Source organism: Drosophila rhopaloa, unplaced genomic scaffold (genome assembly GCF_018152115.1).
Source record: "Drosophila rhopaloa isolate 14029-0021.01 unplaced genomic scaffold, ASM1815211v1 contig_163, whole genome shotgun sequence".
In the NCBI taxonomy this organism is placed as follows: domain Eukaryota; kingdom Metazoa; phylum Arthropoda; class Insecta; order Diptera; family Drosophilidae; genus Drosophila; species Drosophila rhopaloa.
In genome coordinates this window covers 7674557-7701114 of record NW_025335043.1, presented here as the reverse complement: position 1 = coordinate 7701114, position 26558 = coordinate 7674557, and the positions used below count along the sequence as shown (strand labels likewise).

Below are 26558 nucleotides of genomic sequence, written 5' to 3'. Positions count from 1 at the left end.
TTATTTACTCTGCGACGCGCCCACATTTCTGGGCTTGGCCAGCGCTTAATTGTGCAGCGACAAACAGGTGAATTCAATTTACCTTTGCGAGGGGTTAAATGGAGGGGGGCATTGGGCTCTGGGCTCTGCGCATGCGCAGCGATGCCGAACACGCGACCTGCATGCGACCCTCTTGGGTTTTGCACTTAAATTAGCCAAGGCCGTTCGGTTAACGCATCCCAAGGCCAAACCGACTCTTGGCATGGCTAACATGTCTTAGCATTGATTTTTTTAGACGGAATTTTTTGAAGCAAAAGACTGCAGGCACTCGCTTACTTAAACGCTTTCAAATCGCTACACTTGGCATGCAAACAATGTGAAGCTGCTCTCCATAGGCAGCAATTTGGTGAGATTGCATGTGTATCTGACAGATACATTTGTAAACGGCTACCAACGCCCACGATGGCTGTAATGAAATGCTGCCAGGCGTAACAGCCGCAACTACAACTAGATAAAACCGAGCATATCAGGGCAACCACCACAACGGCAGTGACAACATTACCCAGGCACTTAAAAAAAACTTTTAAATAAGACTAATATTAGGAAAGTCATCTCTCGATATTAGCTGAACAAAATACTCTAAACAACTAAATAACTAAATGACATTGCTCAAATACCAAAATAGACTTTATCTTTATTGTATCTACTAGGTATTAAAAATGTTTAATGTTGTTTCTTTAAAAATAGAAAATTAGATTTAAAAATAGTAATATTATATTAATCATAATAGTTTCTTTTGATAACATACCATTTCATATCCAATCCTCTCCTATAAATTCTAGGGACCTTGGTTTAAAATTTGGTTAAGATAGATCATTTTAAATCTTAGTATCAATCACAAAACGATTTAATTTTTTTCCCTGCATTACTCAGCCAGAATGGTAGAATAAAAAGCCGCAAGAGCTTTTTCAAAACATGCAACAAAACATTGAGAAATGACCTTCAGTATTGTGCTGCATGCTGCGAGCTTCCCCCATCCCACCATCCGCCCAACCGCGTAGCCGCCCATCCGCCCACTTGCCATTTAAGCCGTATCTGTATCTGTATCTAAACGTTGACTCTTGCGGCTGTGTGCGTTTGGGCCAAAACTCACCACCGGCGGCAGGCCGACAAATGCTGAACATTTGGCTCAGGGTCAACTGGCTAGATTTTTCTGCACGGCTCGCAAAGTGGCCAACGAATTGGGTCAACCGCGTGCGAGCGTTATAAATAAACCAGGCAACCATAACAAGAAATCATTGAATTTGTTACATGATTATGAATGATAAACATGATATTCATATTAATACCTCCAATTTCACAGGTTGAAGGTGGTTTTTGGTGTGCTTTTTACAAATCTAGCTAATTCGATGCGATTAAACTATTAAAATTTAGTCGATTTAATAATACAAATAAAAATATTTAATTATTAAATTGAAAGACAGTTTTAATAATATTGACTCAGTAGAAACTTCGGAGATGTTTTAGAAAATCGAATATATGAAATTTAACTAATTTATTTTCAATAGTTTTATTGGTTTAAAACTTAGAATTAATAAAATATAAAAAGAGGTAGTTATATTTTAAGGACCCCATTTAAAAATTTATAAAATAAATTATCTTAATTCAAAATAAAACTAACCTTGTTATGTTCATTTGCAGTACGGAACCTTTTTGATCCTCTTGCTGGTGGCCGAGATCGTGGCCGGAGGACTGGCCGCCTTTTACAAGGACAAGGTGCGGGTCGAGAGCAAAAACTTCTTGCAGACGACCATCACCAGCTATTCGCTGGGCGAGAATGTGGATGCCACCTCGCTGATGTGGAACCAGCTGATGGGCAACTTCGGCTGCTGTGGCATCAACGACTACCGCGACTTCGAGGCCTCGCCGGCGTGGGTGAATGGCAAGGGTAACCGCACCATTCCGGATGCATGCTGCATCCTCAAGGATGTGGCCAAGTTGGTGCCCCGCGACGAGGACTGTACAACCAATCCCAGCGACAGCAATAGTTTCTACAAGAAGGTATGAGTGGAAATACCTAGAAAATTATCAAATACTAATCGAATTTGTATACAATTTCAGGGCTGCTACGAGGTCTTCACCGAGTGGCTGATTGCACAACGTGAACTGATCATTGTGGCCATTGTGGTGGGCATTGTGCACCTGGTCCTGATCATTCTAGCCTTTGCTTTGTGCAAGGCATTTGCCAAATACAACGATATGCGTCTGTAAATCGGAGATGACGAGGACAGCGGATGTTGTGACAGTTTTCAGAGTTAGCAAAGTAGACGTAGGAACGAGATGAGCCAAAACAGCAGGACAGTGAAGAGCGACGATCCCTCCTAGAATACGCCTCCCCCAGAAAATAAAACAACGCCCTACCGAACACCGCGACGTGCTCAATGGAAACAAAAAATAAAATTCTGCATTTGCCGCATGGAACGGGTCAGAGAGACACATTTATACACACACACAGTTTAATACAGCTCTACTCTAACGATAAGCTAAGATCATAGCCAGCATAATCCATTTACCGATAATATTCAAGAATATCTTACACGAAATGTTGCTCAATGTTTTGCCAGCAAACACGGATGGAATGAGAGTTCAGAAAGGTTTTTACGATTGAAACTCACACTTGGAATATTTATTTGTAAATCTGTTTTGATAGCAGTTTTTTAGTTGTTAAGTAGTTAACTACAATATGCATAATATTGTAACTATTTTTTCTTAGTCTTTTACGATTTTGTTATGCAATCAGGCATTCCGAAAACCACTCAAAAACATCACAGAAACCACATAAAATAAGGCGATAAGCAACAGACAAATTTTGAGATTGAGCGAACCATGAAATCAATTTTGAAAGATTATTTTTAACGAGGCATGAGTTTGGATGCCGCAACAAGCATTACGCCCATAAAAAAACAAGCATGCTTATATACAAATATCGATTGAAAAAGATAAACAATGAAATGGCATTGACATTGTACTAGTATGTGTATTAGTTGGTAAGTCTCTAATTTTAAGTTGTAACTTTAGTTGTTTTTGCTATGGCTATCTTCGAGTTTTTAACTACATACGCCGGGGCACGAGGCATCGTGTTCCCGGCTCTTTTGTTAAAAATGAATGTTGTACATTTTTGAATTCTATATATACATATATAACTATTATTAATGCATATTATATACACGTATGTCTGTAGTTTACTTAATGTACTTTTTGGAAACATCGCAATGAAAAGCCGTAAATCGATAGCATAAAAGCATTAAACGAAAATCACACAAAAATGATAAATCCCCATTGAACGCGAGATAAAAAAACCCATTTAAAGATGTACATTTCTGAACGTGAATGAAAAAGTAATTAAAATAAAGTAAATAAAAAAATCAAATTTAATAGTCTTCAATTTTGGAAATAGCTTCCGGGTTTTATAGCAGCGAGCTTTGTATGGGGCGCATAACATAGTCTGTCAATCTGTTAATAGAAGCTAACAGCTAATGTTAACTGAATGTTAAGGTGAGCTTCAAAAGCTCAAACTTCGAATCTAATAAAAACACATTTTTGTGCTAGCAATTTGCTATCTTTATTTATGAAAAACATTTAAATATATATATGTTGTAGCTAAAATGATTTACTTAGTTGTGTAGCCTGGAAAACAACCGTGTAAATGATATTTCTTAATTGTTGTATAAATTGGAACCCAAGGGAATAGTTTTGTTCTCATTTGGCAAAATATACGGATCCATTTCCGCTCTTTCACATATTAGTAGCGTATTTTAAATAGTTGAGACGCTTTAAGTACATAAGTTTTATGGTAAACGCTCGATGAGTAGACCACATATCGCAAATAAAATTCGATCTTCTTATTTAAAATTCACACGCATTCTAAGACTAAGCTACTGGGAATATATAAATATATATAGGTGTGTGTATACTGTAGTTGTTCGTATAGAATAGTGGATAAGTTGTAGAGCTATATGCCTGCATTATGCTATTGGAATACTTGTCGTGATGACCTCACAGAGCGGCTGTTGCAGCATATTCAATATGCTATATCCTTCCTTTCGAATTCTCTGATATACATATGTAAGTGTAAATTATTGTAGCTAAGATTGGGATTGTTCCGGAGTGTGAACAGAATGTGATAAAAATAAGCGTTTCGTAACTTGTCATTTGGAATCGGTCGTCCCTTTTGCTCATCACTAAGTAAGTATTGGAATTCGGAACTAGAGATCAAAGACCTAAGCTAAGCTTGAAGTTTATCTCAAAACTAAATTAAAAACGTAAAAAATCTCGCTCACACTTTGTGTTAAATTCATCGGATATAAATTGTATCTCCTTTCTTATTCCCTGCCTATTCCTCTTGATTTTGGTATTTAGTTGGTTGCAGTCGCTGGTTCCTCATCGAAGTTGGGATTGCTGAGGAATGGTACGGAGAAGTCCACCATATTGGGGTAGACCAGAAACTTGTTGACAGCCTCGCACAGTTTGCTCTCGATAACATTGGTCACGATTGACCAGTCGACGGACTTGTCGCCCACTTGGGGCTTGGTGGATATCCACAGGCGTGGCGGTCCGCGGAAGCTGACCCACACCCGATCGGAGGGCGGCGGTGGCACATTCAGGGTTCCACGGGCCACCAAACCCTTGAGATCAACGCGCAAGGTGATATTCGCGTTCATGTTCTCCATTGCTCGCTGCACGTACGGCAGCTCGGTGGCATATTGAAATAGATTGGAGGCGGCTATTCGATCGACAATCTTGAAGATACGCCGCGCATTGCCGGGCGAATTCTGAAAGAATCTAAAGGGAATATGAAAAGTTAGTACGGACAGAATTCTTTAGTATCCCACTCTATACTCACTCAGTTCCGGCTGGATTTTCCTGCGCATTACCCGGCGGTGGGCTCTCGGATTCAGTGGAGGAACCACCCGAGCTCTCAGCATCGCTGTCGTAGATGACATTCTCCGAATTCGCATCGGAATGGTTGCGTAAATCCTGGGCTTGCTCTGGCGCCGTCGAGGTGGTGGGCACAGATGATTCGGGGGCCATCGGTGACTTTGTCTTGCTGCGTATCCGCAACAGATTCAGCTTGGTGGTCACTGTTATGTGAGCCAATCCCTCGTAGGTCACATCAGCATCCACCCACACGCCGCGCTCATCCAACATCGGCTGGGAGACGCGATGACATAGCAGTGGGGACTGACCCAAGTAAATATTAGTTATGATAACCTCCTCCATGAAGCTGGGGAGCTGTAAAATATATAGGATTAGTGTTGATTACACATACAGAACCTCTGATAAAAACCCACCTTAATAGAATTAAGTTTCTTCTGCAAAACCTCCTTGAGCTTCTCGTGCAGCATGGAGTCATGTAGCCAGCTATAAAGACAGCGACCCAAAAGGACATTCGCCCACACAATGCTGCCGGATGGACCTAGGAAAAGCGACTGGTCAATGCCCTTCCACAATTCATCCTCCTGGCGTTTGGCACGACGAGACTGCAAGTAGATTAAGTTTTTATTTTTCTGCTTACTTAACTAGGATCTGAGAAATAATATTGACGTAATAAAACCATAAAACATACTTTTCTTTGCCGCTGATCAAGGGGGCGAATTGTTCCGACGGAACTTCGGGTTACGGGAATTGTGCTCTGGTTGCAAGCCTTCTACCAAAAGCCAATTAGAAATAACAAATAATAATAACTCGAAACTAAAAGACTACAAATAAAAAAGGCCTATCTAACTACTTACCTGGTAAACGGCCATGAATCGGACATAATCCGGCGGATTCCTGGCCACATTGGCACTCATGATCATGCCGTCGAAGTTCTCCTCCCTGGGTGTCTCACATAAATCCTCTTCAGTCACATTCTCGAATTGTCCGTCGGGCGTTTGCTGTTCCGGTTCATCGTTTACAATCCCGGTAGACACCTCATCTTCAGTTCTCCACTGCAAGTAGTTTTAACTAAGCTTAGACAGATATTCATTCGGTTTATAAGGGTTACCTACCTTCACCGCGCCCACCCCTTTACCCATTCCGGTGACCAGGTGCAAAGCTTGCCTAGCGGCTGCCGCCTGAAGATCAGTATCCTCCACGAATCGGGCCATGGGCACCTGGAGATCTTGTTCGTGCACCAGGCCCTTGCTGGCGGCTGTGAAGCGCCGATACCAGTCCTCCTTTTCCCGATCACATCTCGAGAAGAGCAACAATCGCACCTCATCGCCACAGGGCATGGTAATTTCATTGAGCTCCTTGTCTGGATTGACAGTGTTTCGTAGCATTTGTAACTGTGGATTAGGGAAAAAATTTAAAGAAGTGTTTTAATGCTTTTTTGTTACAACTTACATCTGCCTGCATCACCGTAGCTGCAAAGTCCACTGGCTTTTCCTCCTCTGTACCCGGTGGTGTCGTTCCGGATGAGGAGGCACCTTTCACTTCCTTGACATCCGTCTTGATCGTTTGTTCCGATTGGCTTTCAACTGAGCTTTGCTCTTCAGGAAGATCTTTAGTGCTCTTAATGATTAGCTGAATGGGATACTTCCGATTGAAAAAACTACAAGGGTATAGATAATATAAGTATCCTAAAAAATACTAATAAAAAAACCAAAGATCTCACCGCTTATTGGCCAGACCCAAAGGTAGCAGCTCTATTCGGCAGTCTCTGAGATCATAGGAGCGATGATCCGTGAACAGGATCTTGTTACGATCGATGGGCGGCTCGTTCCACATACGTCGCTTAGGAACCCTGGCATTGGTGCCCGACATTTTCAAGATGCACCCATCCAATCGCACATAGACCGCCCTCGTGAGGCTAAAGGAGAACGTGTTGGGGTCGTAGCTGTTTATCTCGTTCATCCAACCGGAATATGTTTTGATCGTTTTGTGCTCCTCCACCGCTGGTATCTCGCAAATGGGCATAACCTTGTAATTGGGAATGGCGAAGGCCACTCGCTCCGGATGCGTGGTCAGTAGGAAGTCCTCGAGCAGCACTCTCACATGAGCGCCACAGGAGTCCATCACCGTGAAGAACAAAAGGGTGGCGAAGACACCACGAAGAAAGTCGGGCACCGGCAGAATCATCAGCAAGATCAGAAAGATGGACAGGAGCACGGGCAATGCGAGGGCCGAGGAGCCCTGATGCGTCTCCCGCCACTGATTAACACTTAGCATGCTCAGGTTGGAGATAAAGCTGTACTTGCTCCGCGATGACTCCTGCGACTCCTTCCCAATGAATGATTTGCCAAATGGTAGGGAAGTACCGTCCGGTGCCACGGGAAGCGAAAGGGCCGCTCTTGACTCGACATCAGCTACTTTATCGAGCTCATCCTCCGCTCGTTTCTCAGCGGGTTCCTTTAGAAGATCTGTCTCTGCCACTGTGGCGGGTATCATATCCTCGAGCACCTCCACACCCGACTCGACCTCCACGTCCTTGCGGGCCAGCAGGATGCCCCGCTTCTTGACCTTGCCACTCACGACGGCAATCTCAGCCTGCTGGCTGGTGGAGGGCTCGCTGCCCGCTTCCACCACGTTGCGTCGGCGCAGAAAGCCTGTGCGCACTGTTGTTGGCTGGACTGCGACTCCACTGGGACTGATATCCTTCTTCATGGCTGCGGCCGCTTGGTGTTTGGCCTTCACCTTGGATCGGATGTGGGCCAGGCCGCGACGCAGACGGGATCGTTCCGAGTGGCCAGTTGATCCCACGTCACCGCTGCCCAAGCTCACGGTGTCGTGCTGGAGCAGCTCGGCCTCCACGTCCGAATCCGAGTTTTGTTTATGCTCCTGATCCAGTGGAAGCTCCTCGCTAATCGATGTGTTCACGGTGAGGCACTCGGTGTCCGAATCGGGATCGATGCTCCAGCCAGTTGAAGGTGGATCGGCCACTATTATTGGTATGGCTGCCGTTGGTGGCAGCTTGGAGGACTTAATCTCCTCGAGGGTTTGGGTAACCTTGCCCTTGATCAGCCGCCAGGTTCCACCGCCACTGCTGCTATCGCCAGCGGGGAGAGCCCCGCCCAAGGAGCCGCCTCCTGCGCTGGCCGCCGACAGTGCGGATATGAGACTGGTTCCGCTGGAGGTGGGTGATACTCCTTCAATGCTGCCAGACCTGAAATTTAGAATTTGTTTTCGTTAGTTATTAGGTCATTTGGTAGATTCCATTGTTTTATACGTCATTTTTTGACTATATAAACGAGGGTGAGGAAGTAAAACAAGTCCCCAAATAGTATGCTACAAATTATCAGTTAGAAAAATGGAAAAAAAAAAAAAAAAACAACAAAATGTTGGAAAGAAAAACCTCGAAACGTTTGTAACTTAGTTCTGTATTCATATTTTTATTTAAAATATCCATTAAAAGTTAAGCATTGGAAAATTGGAACAATGGAAAAAACTATAAATTTACGTAGATTAGGTTTATTTTGGAAAAATACATTTGATCAGTTTCAATTCCAAAAGATATAATTATATAAGTTAACGTGATCAAAAATAAATAGTAGCACCAGCAAAAATATATACATCACTTTGGAATTTAACTAAAATAAATAACATTCGTGTTAGTGACGGATAACTAGTGAGTTTTGGGCGTTCAAATCAGCCTCCTCGGGTAAAAAATTTGGAAAACCCCTGCCAAAAAATATGGTATGATATGCGTTATTATATACATAGTTCATTCCATACCCAAGCAGCCTTAATAAGAAAAGTAAAACAATTTGGTTTTGTATTATTCCAGAAAAAGTATTTTTATTTATTTGAATGAAGATATATGTTTTTTTTTGCCATTTACGTTTTATTTACTTGTTTCATAACCTGCATTTTTGCCTCAGTGACTGAGTGTGTGTGTATGTGGGGTGTTTTGTGTCCAATTTGGTTTTATCGAATTCAACCGCCGATTTTCGAATTTTCGTTTGGTGTAATGCTTGGGGCGCTTTTGAAAACGATTTTGGTTTTGAATATATTTTGTGTATATTATAATCCTATATGTATATTTCCCTCAATACGGGATTACATATTCGTATTAAATTGTTTCATATTTGATTTGCTGGATTTGGAGCTTGGTTTTTTTTTGTTATTTATTTCGTTATCCTTGTTCTGTTTCCTTTGAAATATTGCATTGAAGTACTGCTGATATCTTGGTTTGCTATTACAGTTTCAATTTTTTGAGTTTTTTATTGAGGGGAGAACTTTTTTGCGTATGTTTCTAATATATATTTTAGTTTTGTTATTTCGTTATTGACTTTTATTTCTATTTATTTTAGTACATACGTTTAATCTATGGTCTGTTTTTGGTTTTCGGGTTTCGTAACAATTTTTTAAACATATTTTTTGGTAATTTATTTGAAAACGCATCAACATCTGGAGCAAAAACACGCTTGGAAATCGAAACTGTTTACAATTATTATGCTAAATCAGAGTTTATCCCTTCAGATTGATTTTTCGGGCTTTAGAAAACTACAAATATTTTTATTGATTTTTGTTTTTTTTTCCAACTTTAATTTTGTAAAAATTAAAAAATTACGTTTATTGAAAATGACTATAAAATATGGAATATTTCGCTAGTTTCTTGTTTTCATACGCTTCATACAGATTACGTGTCATATATATATTTATTTATTTGATTCACTATATAGTTTTATATCTGCCAACTGGTTTTTCGGTTTACTGTTTATATTATTTTTCAGTTTTCAGTTATATTTTCACTTGTATAATGCTAAAAAATTATATGCCTTTGCTTGGTTTTTTTTCGTTTTTTTTTTTTTTTGAATATTTTGCTAAAAGGAATTCATTAGTAAGGGCGCTCAATTTCAGTTTATTCAAAGTACTAAACATTATATATATGTACATATAGACGTAAGTATATGTATAGGCGTATGTCACTCTGTATTTAGCGCACACCACCAAAGACAAATTAAAATGGAAGTGCGGGTGCCTAACACTCGCTTTACAGGCTACAATTTCTCAGTATCAATTTGATGTTTTATAAAATTCATTAATTATGTTTAAAAGGTACCGAATGTTGTTTTTAATATTCATTAATAACCTTGTCTTTTACTGATTTTATTCTATTTTTCACGGCGATCTAAGCTTTGATCCAATTAGCGTAAAATTGAAATCGATTTCACATCGTTCTGCAGCTCAAAGGGTTGAGGCTAAAAAATTTACTATTTAAAACGCGTTTGGTTTACTTTCTTTCGCTAGCTACAAAACCATACACTGTACAAAAATTGTGCTATGAAAATACTCAAAAAATAATCAAATTTATCTCTTCACCCTATCAGTTAGCCGTTCAACCCGAAACGAGGAGTATTTTCAACCATAGTTGCCAATTTTACTTTTGAAGAGTTTTCACTAGCAAAATCAAAATGCGACTTCAATTTGCATAATGCACTACGCAGGGTTTGACTTAAGTGTATTTCTCTATTTATTTTATTTTTTCATTAGCAATTATTTGAAGCATTTATCTGGGGTCTGTCAAAAATATTCACTTATTTAAGTTTGAATTGTACTACGTATAAATTTCATATAATTATCCATTGTTTTTATCATTTTTTTGGTTGGTATAAAAACACATATTGACCAATTTGCAGTTTAGATGTTCAGTTAACATATTTAAGTTTGTAATAAGTTCGAATTTCAATACTTTCCTTTTCAGAGTCTTTCTTATCGTTTAAGTATTTAATTGTATGTACTAACAGTTTTGTGTTTGTTATTATTTTCTTATATTTCTGTGGTTCAGCTAAGTTAAAAGTTTTATTTATTTACAATGTTATAAAAAACAAAGTATAAAAATGTCTCAACGGAGTTGGTTTTTTTAAAACTACCAGGAAACTACTAGCAACTACAAAAGATACAAAAATATATTCAAGAATTAGGCATACAAATTTTCATTGTCATAGTCGGTATAACAACAGGATCCATATAAAAATCAACATAAACATTTATCTATAACAAGATTCTCTATAAAACTAAAATTGTCGATCCGACTTCTATCCGTAATTCAAGCTCGGAAGTAGGATAAATTAAATGTCTTTGTTTAATTGATTTTGCTTATTGGAATAGTCAGGGAAACAAAATAAAACAGAATATAAAAAACGGATTGCTTAATGATATAAATATTATATAGCACGCTACACAAGATTCCAGATTCCTACGCCATTAGCAGCAAAAACATTGAGCGGTTTGCTGTAAAGAGTTTTCATCTTCTATCAACTTTTTTTGGTATAGTAAAATATTTGTTTGATAAGTTACTTTTTTATAGCACATTTAAAGTTTTTTTTTAACAATTTCATCAAGTTTTTGTTAAACAGGTAAAGTATAAAGTATATGTTATATAAAAGTATAAAAATCTATAAAATATTAAATTTTACTACATTAAAAAACACCATTACGCACAGTTATCGATAGCCATTTACCGATTGCCGTTTTCCGCTTACCGATTACCGTTTCCGTTTCGTGTTTGCTTTGTAACAGATTTTGCCTTTTTAAAGACTAGCATTTAATTACTTTGAAAGTTTTAGAACAACGCGTTTGCTTACATATTTGCACAAATTGTTTAACACTACATAGAGCAGGCTGCTGTATATGATATAATATTTAATTGGGCTTGTTGGTTTTCGTTTTGTGTAGATTCTTTCGCTTTTAATACACGTTATTTCGGTAAGTATTTAAAAATAAAAAATTAAAACGAAAACAAACAAACGACACTTCGAGTTCTCTAATTAATTTGTTTTGCAGTTTAAAAAATATATATGTAGTATATATATATATGATACATATTCTTTAGTTCATTGTAATATAAAAATTCTAGAAAAATTGCTATAAACTTGTTTTTTTCTTTGAAAGTGCCACGCGATCAACTTGAGTTACAACATTGCATGACTTGAATTTCGTTTAGCTTTTTTGGTTGTCTTGTAAAGAAAGCGCGAGCAAAAATTTGCTAATAGATTTGACTATCGTTTAATAATATACCATAGAAGTCCAAAGCAACCTGGCCTTTCACGTTTTTGGTTTTTCAATTTGAATTAGATCTTTAGTACTTTTGTTGGTAGTATAGAAAAAATATCGTATTGTTTGCATGCACCGTAGCAAATTTTGTCACGTCCCTTAACTCGTATAATTTACAAAATAATTTTGCTCGTTTTTGATAATTTTCCATAAGTATTGCCCTAAGTCTAGATATTCAATTTGATTTTTTAGGAATCAGGGGAGAAAACCAAACGCGAACTTTAAGCCGCGTTCGCATGTCAAAAAATGCATGCCAATTAGTTGAAAGTTTGGTGATCATTGGGGATCGGTAATATTTGACTACTTTGGTTATACGATTGCAATTATTTTGTATACTTTATGTTTGTACAGATACATATCTTTTTATAGTTGTTTATATATTTGGTATTGAATCGTTTACGAAATAGTATTGCACATAAGTTGTATATATATTTAAATTTCCTTTAGATGTTTAGCATTTCTATTTATCTTCGCATTTTTGGTTTTTTTATTTTCGTCTTCAGTTATTTGGACTAAACTAACTTCTGAATAATCATAAGAGTAATAAAAAAAAAGTTTATACAAAAAGTTTCTATATAAAAAGTTGTCTAATACAAGTATTCATAGTGTAATAGATGTATGTCGTATATAAAAATTGTTTTTTATATTACATATATATATTTGCATTAATATACGTTCCTCTATATCTTTGGGAGATAAGCCCTCTGTCCCTTAGTTAGCAACATGCCATAAATTAAATAACGAAAACATTTGATAAATAAATAAGGCAAAATATGACATAACACGTTTGCAGTGGAAAATCATAAATAAATCATAATACTGAACACAAGCAAATTGACTGTTTCTCTAGTTTTAATTATCAATATATTTTTTTTTATTATTTTGTGATGCCAAATGGCAAAAAATGCAAACAAACTTTCAGTGTATATGTCTTGTGTTGGATGTGTATGAGAGTCGACTAGATTAAAATTAAAAATGAGCCGTCGGTATTAGGAAAGAAAAACCTTTCGCAGAGTGTGGGCTTTTAACTAATTAATTATTGTGATTTATCGCTTTAACTAGTTTCCATTTTTAAGCATTACAGAAACTGAGGCATGTGAAAATCGTCGTGAAAGCCACCTCTTGACAAAGACTTGTGAGTTAAAGATGGTTTATAAGTTTATCCAATGTTTGGTTTTGAGTTCTGTATTAGCTTTGTACGATTTTCACATGCCTAAAACAAGTGTTGAAATATCAAGTAATATAAATGTTTCGAATTAGCAAGGATTAGCAATGTGTTGGGAAGGTAATCGAATATATTGGACAAAGAATATATTCGATTCTTCTCCATAGAAAAATGGAGAATAGTTTTAAGGCCAACAGCTAATGGCACGTATTAACTATAGTTTAATAGAAACAAAAAAAAATAAGGATTAGCAATAGGATTGTTTGTTGAGCAACATTTAAAATTGTATATAGATATGATATGGTTAACTGATTTCTTAGTGAGACACCAAATTATGGCATAAGAAACAGCTCGCATAAAAATGTCTGACATTCTGCATATTGTCTTTTTGAAAGTCTTTCGTAAGAATTTTATAGATTGATCTAATTAGAGAAAGGATTAATACAAAAGCCGATTTTTGATTTTGTCACTATTTAGGAACTTAAGGACAGCCCTACCAACTCGAGCAAAAAGCCTTCCGAGAGAGGGAGAGCAGCTCACTAATAATTTTAGGACTAGCCTCGATTGGCATACAAGATGGCTTCTAAGTTAGCTAGGTCAAAAAATTGGTTTATCATCTAGGGGGGAACAATTACATAAGCCTTTTGCGAGGATTTTGGCTGACTACGAGGAAGTAAATCTTCCTGCTTGGATTCGTTTTCATTCCTTTTCTTTTTTTTTTTTTGGTGGTCTTTGTGAGATTAAATGGCAACTTTGGGAATTCCCCCTTAACGAACGAACAAAAAAAAATTGTTATAAAAAATAAAGTACAAAAAATACTGTGCAGGCATAAAATGAAAACAAAACTAAGATTTTGGTTATACAAATAAAGGCCTAATAGGGCAAATCAAAACTGATTGCCGAATAAATAATTACTAAAACTATGTTGCTTTCTGAGGGCTTTCGTTTCATGTCTCTCGCCTCTGTAGACTGTAGACTCTGGCGGCTGTTTTAGGGACACACCTTCATCCAGCCCCCGATGTATTGCACCTTGCACCCTGCACCCCGTACCTTTTGGTACTGGGTTGGGCCTTCCCCCCTGCGGCAATTGTCTTTTGTTTTCTGAGTGTATCCGTGTGTGTGTTCGTGTGGTTGTCTCTAATGATAATTTACTAGATTCTCCGCCGCCGATCCGCTTTTCCGCCCGGCGGCTCCCACTGCTCCTCCTCCCGATCCTGATGCTTCTGTGATGATTCTGGGCACTGCCAGCGCTGCGTTCAACCACCGGTGTCGTTGCTCCCTCTGTTGGCGTCTCTCGTCGTGCAGCGCGGCCTACCAGCGCCGCCGTTAACACCAGCGAAAGGGCACAGCACGCGGCCGGTCGGCGCCCTCCTTGACCAGCGGCTTGTGGTACTCGCGTCCTGGCCGCGAATGGATCACGGCCCAGCAGTGTTCGCAGTAGTACTGCAGACAGGTGACATTGGCGCAGAAGAAGGGCGCGAATTTGCCACCACAACGCTGGCCCTCGCACTCGTCGCACATCTGATCGTCCAGGACGTAGGGCTTCACCTCCACCCGCTTGTCAATATCGCCATGCTGAAGCTGCACAAATCTGGCCGAGATGGCCGCAATGTAGCTCTGTTGATTCGAGAAGGCCACGCGGCCAGCGCCCTTGGGATACTTGAGCTCCGGATCGGTGTCGATTCCAGCATAGCACACGCCACCGTACAACCTATCCATGATCATGGCCAGCTCGAAGGCCTTGAGCGGACGCGGCACTCCGCCGACGAACACCGTCTTGCGCGGATCCAGTGACATGGTGGCATCCAGCACATAATCCGCATCGGCCAAGCGCCAAGGACGAATCTGCACCGCCTTGTCCTTGATCGTTGGCGATGAGACGCATAGATAAAGCTTGTCCTCATCCGTGATGCACGAGTCAATCAGCTGCTGCACACTGCTCTCATCCTGGAACAGCAGGAAGGCATAGCCCTTGGGCGGGAAATACGACTTGGACTCGGCCTTGTGTGGCCAATCGACGACCAGTGGCCCGAAGCGTCGGAACGAAGTGGTGATCTCGTCCTCATCAATGTCCGGCGGCAGGCCACCAACGAACACTTTCCGGGAGAAGCGGGCCGTGCCATCGCCCACGTTTCCACCATTCCCACCCTGGATGGGCGAGTGTGGCGAGTGCGGAGAAAGACGCGATGGCGAGCCCATCTTGAGGGCATTCAGGTAGACGGATGGATCATTGCCGCTGGCCGCAATGGCCATGGCATCCGCTTCGCTCAGATGCTTTGGACCGCCCATCACGCGCATCCTGTCCTGCATTAGGGCCATGCTGTTGCCACCATCGCCACCTCCATTACCACCATTTCCGCCGCCCAGCGACATGCCGCGCATATAGTCGCTCAGCGAGTTATCCATGCCACCGTGATGCATCTGCCCGTTGGCCGACATCATGTTGTTATAGCTGTTGCCCATATACGGAGCATCTCCGCCGCCGGTTGCTCCTGCCGAGATCATGCCACCAGATCCTCCGCCGCCACCACCACCGTTTCCAATCGACAGGGTGGGTATGTTCATGTGCCCACTACCCATGCCATCCATGTGCGGATTGCCATACAGAGCTGTTGGTGAATTGCCCTTGATGGGGAAGGATATGCTGCGTCGGTACTTGGGCGAAACACCCGACATCTGGGGAGGAATGGGCGAAATGCCGCCGCTGCTGCAGCCCGCCTGGGATCCGTTGTACGGCGAGCCTCCTCCTCCTCCGCCCGGCGACGAGGGGCTATGTGATCCACCGCCTTCCCGGTGCTGATGCTGCTGGTGGTGATGATGGTGCAGGGCACTCAGATTCGGCGACAGTTGCTGCTGGTGCTGCTGAAGTTGCTGATGTTGCTGAAGCTGTTGATGTTGCTGCTGCTGCTGATGTTGCTGATGCTGGTGGAGCTGGGGCGGCTTGTTGAGATTGAGATTCGGCAGGCCGCCGCAACTGCAGGAAGAAGGGACAACAAGATGAAGAGGCTTTTACAACATTGGCTATTTTTAGTGGATGATTTTGGTTTTTGGGCTGATATTTGTGATACTGATTGATTCAGGTCTGTATACTTTTTGCATTATGAAAAAGGAGCAATTTGTTCAAGGATTTGCTTCGGATTCGGTGGTATTCTAGGTATATAATGCAATTAGTTTTGTGTTCGCTTAACCCATTGCCGCCCGGCGTTCGAAAATGAAAGGTATTGCAAACAAAACATTTAAATAACTGATAAAATATTACGGGATATTTAAAATCGTCGCTAAAAACTTACAAAAAATTAACTATTTTGTTATACATTATCACAGACACTCACATTCACACACAAAAATTTTGAGAAACCGTTTTGACGAAATGTGAAGAAATGATTTTAATTTTGATTGTCTTGGCGACAGATCAGCAATACTACAGTATTTAACAAGCCTACTCAGTTGAAAATAAATTCTAAGGAATAGATTTTGAAACTATTTGGCACACTCGAAAAAACAAACGTGTACCTAATATAAAAAAATATAACATTTTACTTCAGTGAGTAAAAATTAAAAAATTAATTTTTAAGAGATATTTTGGAAATATATATCCTACACAGCTGTGTCTATATTATTCCTATTTAATTCAATATTTCTTTATTATATTAAGTACCCTAACTACTGTTTATAATTAAATTCATGAACCATCCGAACTAGCTAAATCTGCCTATTCAAATCCTAAATTGCTCCTTTTTAATAGAACTTTATGCTCGACGTTGCTTTGGTATTATTTGTTATATATCATTTTCTCGACATTTGTTGTTGTTGTTGGCGGTTGTGGTGTAGGATTGCTGTTGCTGTGGTAAATGGTGTGGGTGGTAAATTGGTGGTGGTGGTGGTGGTGGTACGAGTATTGTTTTTGGTGGTTTTTTGTGGTGGTTTGGTTCTTTGGCGACACATCCAATCAAAATGAAAATTTCAAGTTACACTGGCGCTTTGTGGGTTTATTTTTGTTTTGGCGAAGGTTTAGCTTTTTTTTTCTTTTTGGAAGAGGCGCAGTTATATAGGCACAGCAGTTGAGTATATTTTTGGATTAGTTAGTTCGGTTTTAGCACTGTGCCCGCAAGCGATCGAGAGCTTTATTTATCCTTTACTTTGTTTGATGATTTTCGATACGAAAGGGAAATCCAACACTTTCTTTGCACAACAAAATTTTCGGGGCAGCAAAAATTAGCCCAGAATAAGAAACGAAAACCGAAAACAGGGATATTCTTCTAAAGACAAAAAAAAAACCAACCAAAAATTATCGCGCGGCACAGTGGGCGGCAAGGGGTTAATACGAGTACAGGTACACATGTATGCTAATAGAAATCTAAACTAGTTCAAATGTGTATCAATTCGTTACGTTTACGTTTAGGTTTTGTTGTTGTTGCTGCTGTTGGCCAATATTTATATTTGTGTGTGTGAGTGTTATTGCTTTGACACGTTCATGCTAATTGATTGGACTCAATGCAGTGCATGCCCAACTGTAAGGCCACCGAGACATGAAATTGCATGGAAATTTTTAATTTAAAACGTCGCCAACCAGACAACTTGCGATGCCAGGAGGCGGGAGTGTCTTGGGGGGGTGTGAAAATGCATGGGGCGGTGTGGTGGGTGGTTTATGATGGCCTTTACAGCCTGATGTTGCTGCTGTGGCTTAATATTGCTGCTGTGACTTGATGTTGCTGCTGTTGCAGATGATGCCACTGCCGCTGCTGCTGATGATGATGAAATGTGTGTATAACAAACATGTTGAAACGTGTACAAGTGTAAATAGATAAAAAGACAGCAACAACATGGCACGGTGGGTGGTTAGGTGGGTTGGTTGTTAAATGGGGGTGGTGGTAGTCTGAAACCAAATGATAAGGGCACGCGTAACAAGAGCAAAGGCAACGACAACGACAACTACCCAGCAACGACAGCGACACCAGTTAGTGTTGAAAAATGCAATTATAAAATGCAATTAGCCCTCGGAAACTTAATTAAAAAGGCAACGGAAATGAATACAGAGTGCTGCGAAAACGAGGCGACACAAAATAGTCAAGACTGATTGACGGCCAAATTGAAAATCGGTCAGCAAACGCTCTTTAAGACCCCCATATATGTATGTATATGGTATTTGCATACGAATACGATATCAGCTTACGAAAATCAATAAAGCGAATCAGGCGCAATGACGTCAAACGGTGGGGTGGGGAGGGGAGGAGGTGGCAGCAGCAGCAGCAATACCTTCTCAGGTAGCAAAATCCCAGCTAGACTTGCTTTTTAATATTTAAAACGAGAGAAATGGGGGAAAGCCCGCAAATGGAAATGAGGAGAGCAGACAAAAACAAAACTCGAGCGGAACGTGGCTCGGTGACGTTGATGTCCCGTTGACGACAAACCCACCCTTCCACAACCCACCGCCCACCGCCCACTTGGCCAGACAGGGCGGCACTTGAGCTGAAAGTTGCAGACGGGCATAGGCTACGAAAAAAAAAAAATTATAAACCGACTTACATACATATATAACTTGCATGTAGTAGCAAGGCAGCATAAACAAAGCACCCACCACCGCTGCCGATTCAGATCCTTTAGCTAGTGCACTCCACAGATGCTCCAAACAACATAAGCAACAACAACAAATGCAGTTGGCGACAAAAGCAACAAAAGCGTCGACCGTCGGCCGTGGCAAGTTTACGGCCATTGGCAGGCGGCTGCAAACCAGCCAGGAGTGCATTAAAAATGCACAAGTGGCGCAGGATATACGTATGCAAAATACATATATATGTATGCGCATATACAAAATCAAAGTCACAAAACTGCAGCGAAGTAATTTTTTGTAAGGGTCAACGGTGAACGAACCCGGGGAAATATTCCTAAAAAAGTACAAGCCAGGCCACTTTAATCAGAGCGATGATTGAATGGGGTTTACAATATAAAAACATGGGGAATTCCCTTCTAAGGCAGCATTTTTTTTATATAAAAAATACCCTTAAATAATTATTATTAATGATTCAAATAATAAAATCGCTATTTCTCGGTAATCGGCCTCTATGGTACTTAAAATACGTAACACAGCTTTTTTTAGAAATGTAACGAAAACGAGTCCCTTGAGAACAAAATCTAAAGAACAACGCAAACTCTAGAGAATAAAACCAAATTTCAAATCAAAATTTTTTTGAAAATGTACAACAGACTTAAGAATTTTATCAGAAGACCCTTAGTATAGAAAAAAATCCCCTAGGAAAGCGCGTTGCGAAACAAATTAAGGCGAACATTAAGTTCAGCTTGTCTTTATAGAAATGGGCTGAATGCATGCATTTCCGATGGGTTGTGTGGGTTTTATTATGCATATATTGTATGTGGGGTATGTATTAACTGGCATGACGCATATGTAGCAACAACAACAACAACAATTATGTTACGGCGGTTTTTTAACTACACACTTGTACTGTTAGTGTACACACAAACACACATCATCCCCCCAGGAAAACGTGTTTAAATATACGTATATAAGAATAATAAGATTTTGGTACTCACCTTTTGCGATTAAAGAAGCCGCCACCTTGCAGGAAATTATTGCGCATAGTTACTTCGTCGTTCTGTGATCGTGATCATCATTATCGTCGTCATCAAATCGTATTCGTCGTCATTAGCAGAGATGAAAAGAAAAGAGGATTTTGCAAGAGTGAGTAATAGTGCCAAATGAATTTTGCAATCGACTACGGCACATCTGTTGCAAATTTTGGCAAGCATTCTGTGTTTGCAGCAACGGTCACATTCTTATGCCGCCCCGTTCCACCGAAATAGCCACAATTTGAATGACAAACACACACGCGACGATCGCTGGCAGCCCCAACCAATTCGAATCCCAAATCGGGCTGCTAAAAAGTGAAACTACATAGAAATCAAAAGATAAGTGCTCCACTAATTTGGCCAGGCGATTGCTAATTGGCGACCGACCGAACCACCAACGATCAGCGGACGAAAGCGGCGCGTTCTGTACAATTTATGTTTAATTGCGACAAACTTGGACTCGCGACGGATGAAAATGAATCATAATTTCTGGCGGTCTGTTTTGATAAAAGATAAGGGGCAGGGAGGGGAACGGAACGGAAAGTAAACAAAGTATCGGGTTCACTGCCAAACGCACTAGATTAGACACAACCAATTCCACAGTTGAGTTGTAGTGAGACAAGAAAATAGGTTGACAAAACATTAGCTTTATCTAAATGGAGTTTACAATTATTTGTTTTAAAATATTACCCCAATACTGGATAAAAGCACACTGCTGATTTGTATATATTTTGACACTCCCTCTATAATCCCTTAGAAACTGATCTTCCAAACGTTATAGGGTATTTAAGGAGCTATCTATGATTTAACATATTTATTGCTAATAAACTGCATTAGCTTGTATTTTTTAATTGCGGTTTATTGCTTATTCAGGGGACTTTACTGCAATTCTCTCAGTATTACAACTACCTTTTTTATAACATCCTAGTCACAACTACATGTTTTCACACTTGTAAATATCTATGACAATTTAAATATTTGTAGAAATGTTAGTCGTAACTAATTTGCAAACTATACGAATAAGTTATGACTAAACCAGCTTATGTAACGATGGCTTGTAATGAGCTGTATTAAGAATATCTTAGATACAAATTTGCAAAATGTGACATATTTTGAAATAATTTAAGTTTAGATACTCACGCCGAAGAGGGACGCGGATCCGCCCTGCATCTGTGGCTGGGAGGGGCTGCTGGAGAGGGATTCGCAGGCGCCCACGACCAATCCGGTGTTGAGTCCCAGGCCGTTGTTCTTCATCCCGAGAAGATTCGAGGTGGGCGAGGCATCGCCCCCGCCACTCGCTCCTCCACTGGGACTGTGCTTGCTGTGATGGAAGGACTGCAGGATGTCGTCCAGGGACTCCTCGTTGGCGTTAAATCGCACTGTGATCGGTGTGCTGCTGCTCAGGCCCGGCGGCGATTTGGGGGCACCTGTGAGGATACCACCAGCCGCATTGTTTCCCGAAGATGTGGGCGATGTGGCTGCAGATGCGGACGCAGATGTCGAACCGGAAAGGTTGCTGTTGCTGCCGCTGGCACTGCTGGTGGCACTGTTGGCTGTTGAATGGAAAATACGGGTTTTAAAACGTCTGCTAGAAAAGTGGTCTTAAAGAGCCGTTACATCCTTAGTCCATGCTATTTTTTCTAGATTTATAAGCTTATTTCATGATGATAAGTCAACAAATATGGTTAAATCATTGCATATTTCCAAACCAACAGCAGTTAAATGTATATATTTCATCAATCATAGATTTTATTAAAATTGATTTGTGTTGACCTTATTTAAGCTTTATATATGGAAATTATTATAAATTCTGTAAAAAAAATTATTATTACTCAGTTTAAATTTGCTAATCATTTGACATTGATAAACAAGATTATTTTAGACATTCAGAGCATGGAACTGGCAGAAGTGATGACTTTATCTCCGAGGTATTTTCGGTTTCCATTTGAGTAAATAGAGACTTCTGTGACGCCCACATATGATTCCGAGTGTGGACACTTACCCTTTGGTAACTTGAGCGAGTCCATGGTGCCCGCACCAACGCTTTCTACGGCTGCAATTGGGCGGCTCCGCTGCGCCTGAGTTCCGCTGCTGCCCTAGATGCCCTGCTGCTCGGGAAATGGGTAAACAGAGCACGTGGAAATCGGAATAGTGGTGGAGTCGTAACGCAATCCGAGTGTCCAAAACATCAATCAGCGGCACATGAAAAGATAGTGAAAGAGAAAGGCGAAAAGTTAGATGGGTGTATAGAAAAGCAGACGACAGGCGATATGCTGATCATATTTTGGCCTGAACACTTGCTGTTTTCGAAATGTCACCGTCATACGTTCTGGTGAAACGAGCCCCTTACCCACCCCCTCTTTTACCCCCTCAGCCCCTCCTACTATCGCAGCACTAGACCCGCACGTAATTGCGTTTAAAAATAAATAAATCGTACGAGGAAAAAGCGAAAAAGCAACAGTGGCAGAAGCAACAACAAAGCAGCAGCACCAGCAATAGCTATTTGACATTAATTTTTATTTTCCTATTTTTAAAACCCTTAATACAGTTTTGCGCTGACCGCTTGGCCGTTTGTCGCCAGCTCATCGGAAAATCATTTCCACAAAAATGTATTTTCTTCGAAAATGTTACCATTTTATGTTCAACTTAAAACTTAATAAAGGCTTCCAGATATACAAAACAAAAAAACAAAATTAGGTCAGCGCATCAATTTATAATAACTATAATTATATAGGTCAAAGTCAAGACATGGCCTCTATTCTACTGTATTTTAATCTATGTTTTACTCAGTTGAAATTATTAAAACAAAAAAGTATACATATATATTGTAAACGAACATATTATTGCCTTTACAATTTCCCATATTTGATCCAAGGCCCCGAAATAATCTGGATTCAAAATGGTATTTATCGTTAAGTAACTGACAGTTTGTAAAGAGGGCAATTTTAATTGCGTTTCTATGTGTCGAAGCTATTTTTATGGCCAACAACAAACTCACTATCTGTTCACGTTAGCCTTATATCGGGCTAACAACGAAAAGGCCACGATAAAATGGCCCATAAAATGTGCAATGCGTGTTGTGGGAACGACAATAACAGGAAAAAAGAAAAACAATAGAACTGAAAACAGCAATCAATCATATTATTGATAAAAAGAAACTTGGCAAGCGACAGCCCAAAAATAACAAATAAACAAGTATTCTAAACTCTTGCTTTTCGTATTTTGTGCATGAGTAATAAATGTGTGTAGATATGGTATGATAATGGGGTAGCGAGTTCTAAATTTGTAGCTTTATTCAAGTGAAAAACCCGCCTAGTGGGGGATTACAATTGATCGCTTTTCCAATTACAAAAGCCACCCCCAAGGGGAAACGATTTTCAGAACCCGCTGTTCCCGATGTCGGTCAAATATGCTACCCATTTTGCATATAATATACACAGCATATATACATACACAGAAAGAAATACGTTCGGAGATTAAGTTTTCTATGACAAAAAGCCGTTTCTAGCCAGAGATTTGATATCGGCTTATCGGATCATATGTAAAACGAAAAAAAAATATAAAATTCATTGTAATATTTTGACAATTAACCACTATTTCTACAAGCTAACTAGCTTCTATGAGATATTCGTAAAAAACGTTGCATACTGAAACGGCGTAAGATGAGTTTACTTAAAACTCAGATATAAAAATGTTTGTTATACTTATTTCTAGAATCCGAAAAATTTTTAGAATTTCTCTCTGTGTGCTGAAATATCCAATTTCTAAAGCTTTTCGTCCGTCCCTGGACACGCACTTCATTTTGGGCTGAGCGACCGGAAAACGTCTATTGTTTAGAAAAAAGGGGGAGGCCAGTGGGCAGGGGCTCTTAATTAGTTAAATGCGGAGAGACAACGAAATCGTTGTGCCAATGAAATGGCTCACTCAGGCATGAAAAACCGACCGCAGGTGCCCCACACTTTTCCAGTTTGAACGGCCCCAGGGTAAAGGAAAATAAAACTGGCATAATCAATACATAATTTTGCCCTACAAACGAGACGAGAGCGACCCCCAAAAAATAGCCGAAGAAGAAACGACGACAACGCACAGTAATAACAACAAAGACAGTAACGCCCCCATGGTGTGCGCACACACACATACACACTCTGAAACACTCACTCACACACGCACACTTGAAAAGTAAACAAGTGTAATGTGCCGCCAAAAGCACAGACTGCTTGGCTCAGCTTCAAGAGAGCGATGGATTAGGGATGGGGTACATTTGGGGTACTTTCGGTGGCAACCCCGTCACGGAAAGAACGGATATGAAAATATTGAAAGGATAACAGGATATTTCTAAAGTTTCTGTTCTATGAAATTCCTTAAAGAAATGTAACTTTTTAGAAAACTAAGCTTTCACTTTATAATGAACGAATTGCTCTTTATACTTTTGATCCTCACATGTTTACCAATTGATTTTCACCACGATTTATTTTAATTTTTTTGGAGCTTGTTCAAATTTTTTTAAAATTACTCTGTAGTTTTGGGATTATTATTTTATCTTAGTTAAGCCATATATTATTTATTAAGAGAGTCCCTTTAATAAGACCCTATAAAATTCAGTATTATAACTTTTGAGCAATCCATTCCTAATATAATTTTAGGAATTTTCGTTAGGGTCTTGTTTAGCATACTTTTAAAAAAGGACTATATTGTGTTATTTAACTAAGACCCGATACAATTAACCATTATTAGTATTTCAAAGGAAATTTATTTATTTAAACTGTTTTAAACTCTTAATAACCTGGATTTGTAAATAAATAATTTAAAATTTGAAAGTAGGTAACCTGTTTTGAATGTATCTGAATAAAGTCTCGAGCATTGGATATACAAACGAAAGACCTCTTTGGTGGTAATGCTTTAAAGTGAGTGAAAGAAACCTATTAAAAACCTACCCCTGAATACGCTAAGTTGTTAATTTAAAAACCAGTTATTATACCTGCCACCCCCAAAATCCAAGACTTTATTTACCAACTCAGGATCTCTGAGCCGCTCATCTCTAGCTGAGTTGCAGTTGTAAATTTATCTGTATCTCTATCTACGAGTGTGTGGGCAAACAAATTTGGTTGAAAAACTCTTGGCAAATGAAGTTTGTTTTTGTTTGTCATGCTTCTGTTGTTTTTTTTCCGCCCCCATCCTCATACTTTTATGCTTTGTGTGCACTTCTATTATCACGTCTGCAATTAGAGCCAAAGTAACTGGGCCAAGTTGCAGCTTTCAGCCAGCTTTTCTCGCGCTTGCTACACGGGGTTGGAGATTTTTTAGGGGTTTATTGCGGCGTTTGCTTTGCTCCACCGATTCGTTGCCGTATTTGCCAGTTGCCCCAGTTCCAATTGGTTACGTACACTGTCCCGCACATTCACACGCACGCATACTATACACACGCGCTAACGGTAGATTATGCCAGCCCTGGATGAAAACTGGGGCAAATAAGTCAGAATTTAAAATAGGATTTTTGACAGGTGCACTGAAAAGCGGAAAACTAACCTTTTGCTGCGTTTTTTCTGCTTTTTAAATGCCGAGAGCAGGCACACGAAGGTGGAAACACGACGAAAACTTTCAGGTGCAAGTTTTTCACTGCACTAGTGTGAGTGTTACATTTCCGGGGGTGCACACACACACGCACAGCCTGTGACGTACGAAAATTCCTTTGCACTCGGTTCTCTCGTAAGGATTATTGGTAACTCTATTTTACACGGCACTCAAAAACCAATCCCACTGGCAATTTGGTTAGAAAACAAATTAACTATTTACACTAAACACTTCGATTGAATTTATATTCCAATTTGGTAAGAGGTGCCCTCGCGTGTTTTTTCTTTGCCTGATTTTCCCGAGCTGCGGTCCCTTCCGCTCGTCAGCAACGACTGTGATACTAAAAGTTTTCACTGCTGCCCGCTTTTCCGCGAAGCTGCCGTTCGCCTACTTTTCCCGACGACACACGACGAAAAATCAATCATTCTCGCTTGTTTTGCTTTCGTGCGGTGTTTCGTGCTGTGCTTTCGCCCCCCCCTTTTTCCACCCTCTTACAACAACAGCTGCTTTGGACGCTGCAGTGGCGACGGCGCAGTGTGGCCATGTAACCCTGGGCAATCGATATATCGATAGCTTTACATGTCACCCGTAATTAGCCAGGAAAATAAATAATTCCCTCAAAAGTTGCAACAATTAAGTTAAGCATTGTAATTAAGCGCAATTAAACATGACATGGCATTACATAAAACGATTTCATATCTGGCAACGCCACAGCTGTTTTTTCTGAACAGAAAGAACAACAACAATGGATGGGTAAAAAAAACAAGCGAATTACATAAATCAGCATTACTTACAATAGCAACAAAGCTCCAACGATCCAATTGGATATTTGTTTATCTCCTCGTTCTTTTGGCACCTGCACACACTCACACGCACGTACACACACGGACACTCGCGCTGCGAATTTGTTATTGTCTTTTGTTTGTCCTCTTTGCGATGCGTTTTCGGCCGAGTTTTAAATTATTACACAAAAACACTGTCTTAGAAAAAGCGAACCCACAAAATATACGCGCACACAGTGTCTTCCTTTTTTGTTATATTTTACAAAAATATGTTCATTTTTTTTTTTGTTATTTTTTATGTGTGTGATATTTTCTACAAATTTTTCTACTGAGAGAACGAAAGCTAATCAGACAAGCACACGGACAAGACTCAGAATTTCATCGAATTTCGTCGCCTGCTGAGCGGTGGAGCTTATTATTAGACAGGAGTATCGGTT

General features: G+C 40.0%; 2 protein-coding genes across 11 annotated transcripts in view; one reads left to right on the top strand and one right to left on the bottom strand.

Annotated features, from left to right (window-relative positions):
* LOC108045178 (tetraspanin-18) overlaps positions 1-3409 on the top strand; it is a 21514-nt gene extending 18105 nt beyond the window's left edge. For all 3 annotated transcript variants that reach the window (XM_044457975.1, XM_044457974.1, XM_044457973.1), the window contains exons 6-7: positions 1681-2040; positions 2101-3409. In XM_044457975.1, the coding sequence (XP_044313910.1) occupies positions 1681-2040; positions 2101-2250 (510 nt within the window). In that variant the 3' untranslated portion in view covers positions 2251-3409. The remainder of the gene's footprint in view (positions 1-1680; positions 2041-2100) is intronic.
* On the bottom strand, positions 3068-26558 carry LOC108045177 (translational regulator orb2). Of its 8 annotated transcripts, none has more exons than XM_044457968.1 (12): positions 26134-26558; positions 21771-21873; positions 20909-21321; positions 19733-19794; positions 6638-8125; positions 6367-6574; positions 6030-6308; positions 5772-5969; positions 5606-5686; positions 5331-5519; positions 4883-5271; positions 3068-4821 (listed from the first exon to the last, which is right to left on the bottom strand). In XM_044457968.1, exons 2-12 carry the CDS (start codon positions 21793-21795, stop codon positions 4395-4397), a joined length of 3759 nt encoding a protein of 1252 aa, XP_044313903.1. In that variant the 5' UTR covers positions 21796-21873; positions 26134-26558; the 3' UTR covers positions 3068-4394. The 8 variants fall into 8 exon arrangements, with proteins under 8 accessions (XP_044313903.1, XP_044313905.1, XP_044313901.1 ...); XM_044457970.1 differs by having other exon boundaries at positions 5606-5683; positions 21771-21876; positions 26134-26556; XM_044457966.1 differs by having other exon boundaries at positions 21771-21876; positions 26134-26553.

Bases quoted from the DNA above. Each gene is read 5' to 3' on its own strand.
- LOC108045177 (XM_044457968.1), bottom strand. From the start codon at position 21,795: ATGGACTCGCTCAAGTTACCAAAGG. The intron at 6,309-6,366 runs GTAAGTTGTAAC...CCTAATCCACAG, and splicing joins CTACGGTGATGCAGGCAGAT to TTACAAATGCTACGAAACAC. The intron at 5,970-6,029 runs GTAGGTAACCCT...AACTACTTGCAG, and splicing joins AAGGGGTGGGCGCGGTGAAG to TGGAGAACTGAAGATGAGGT.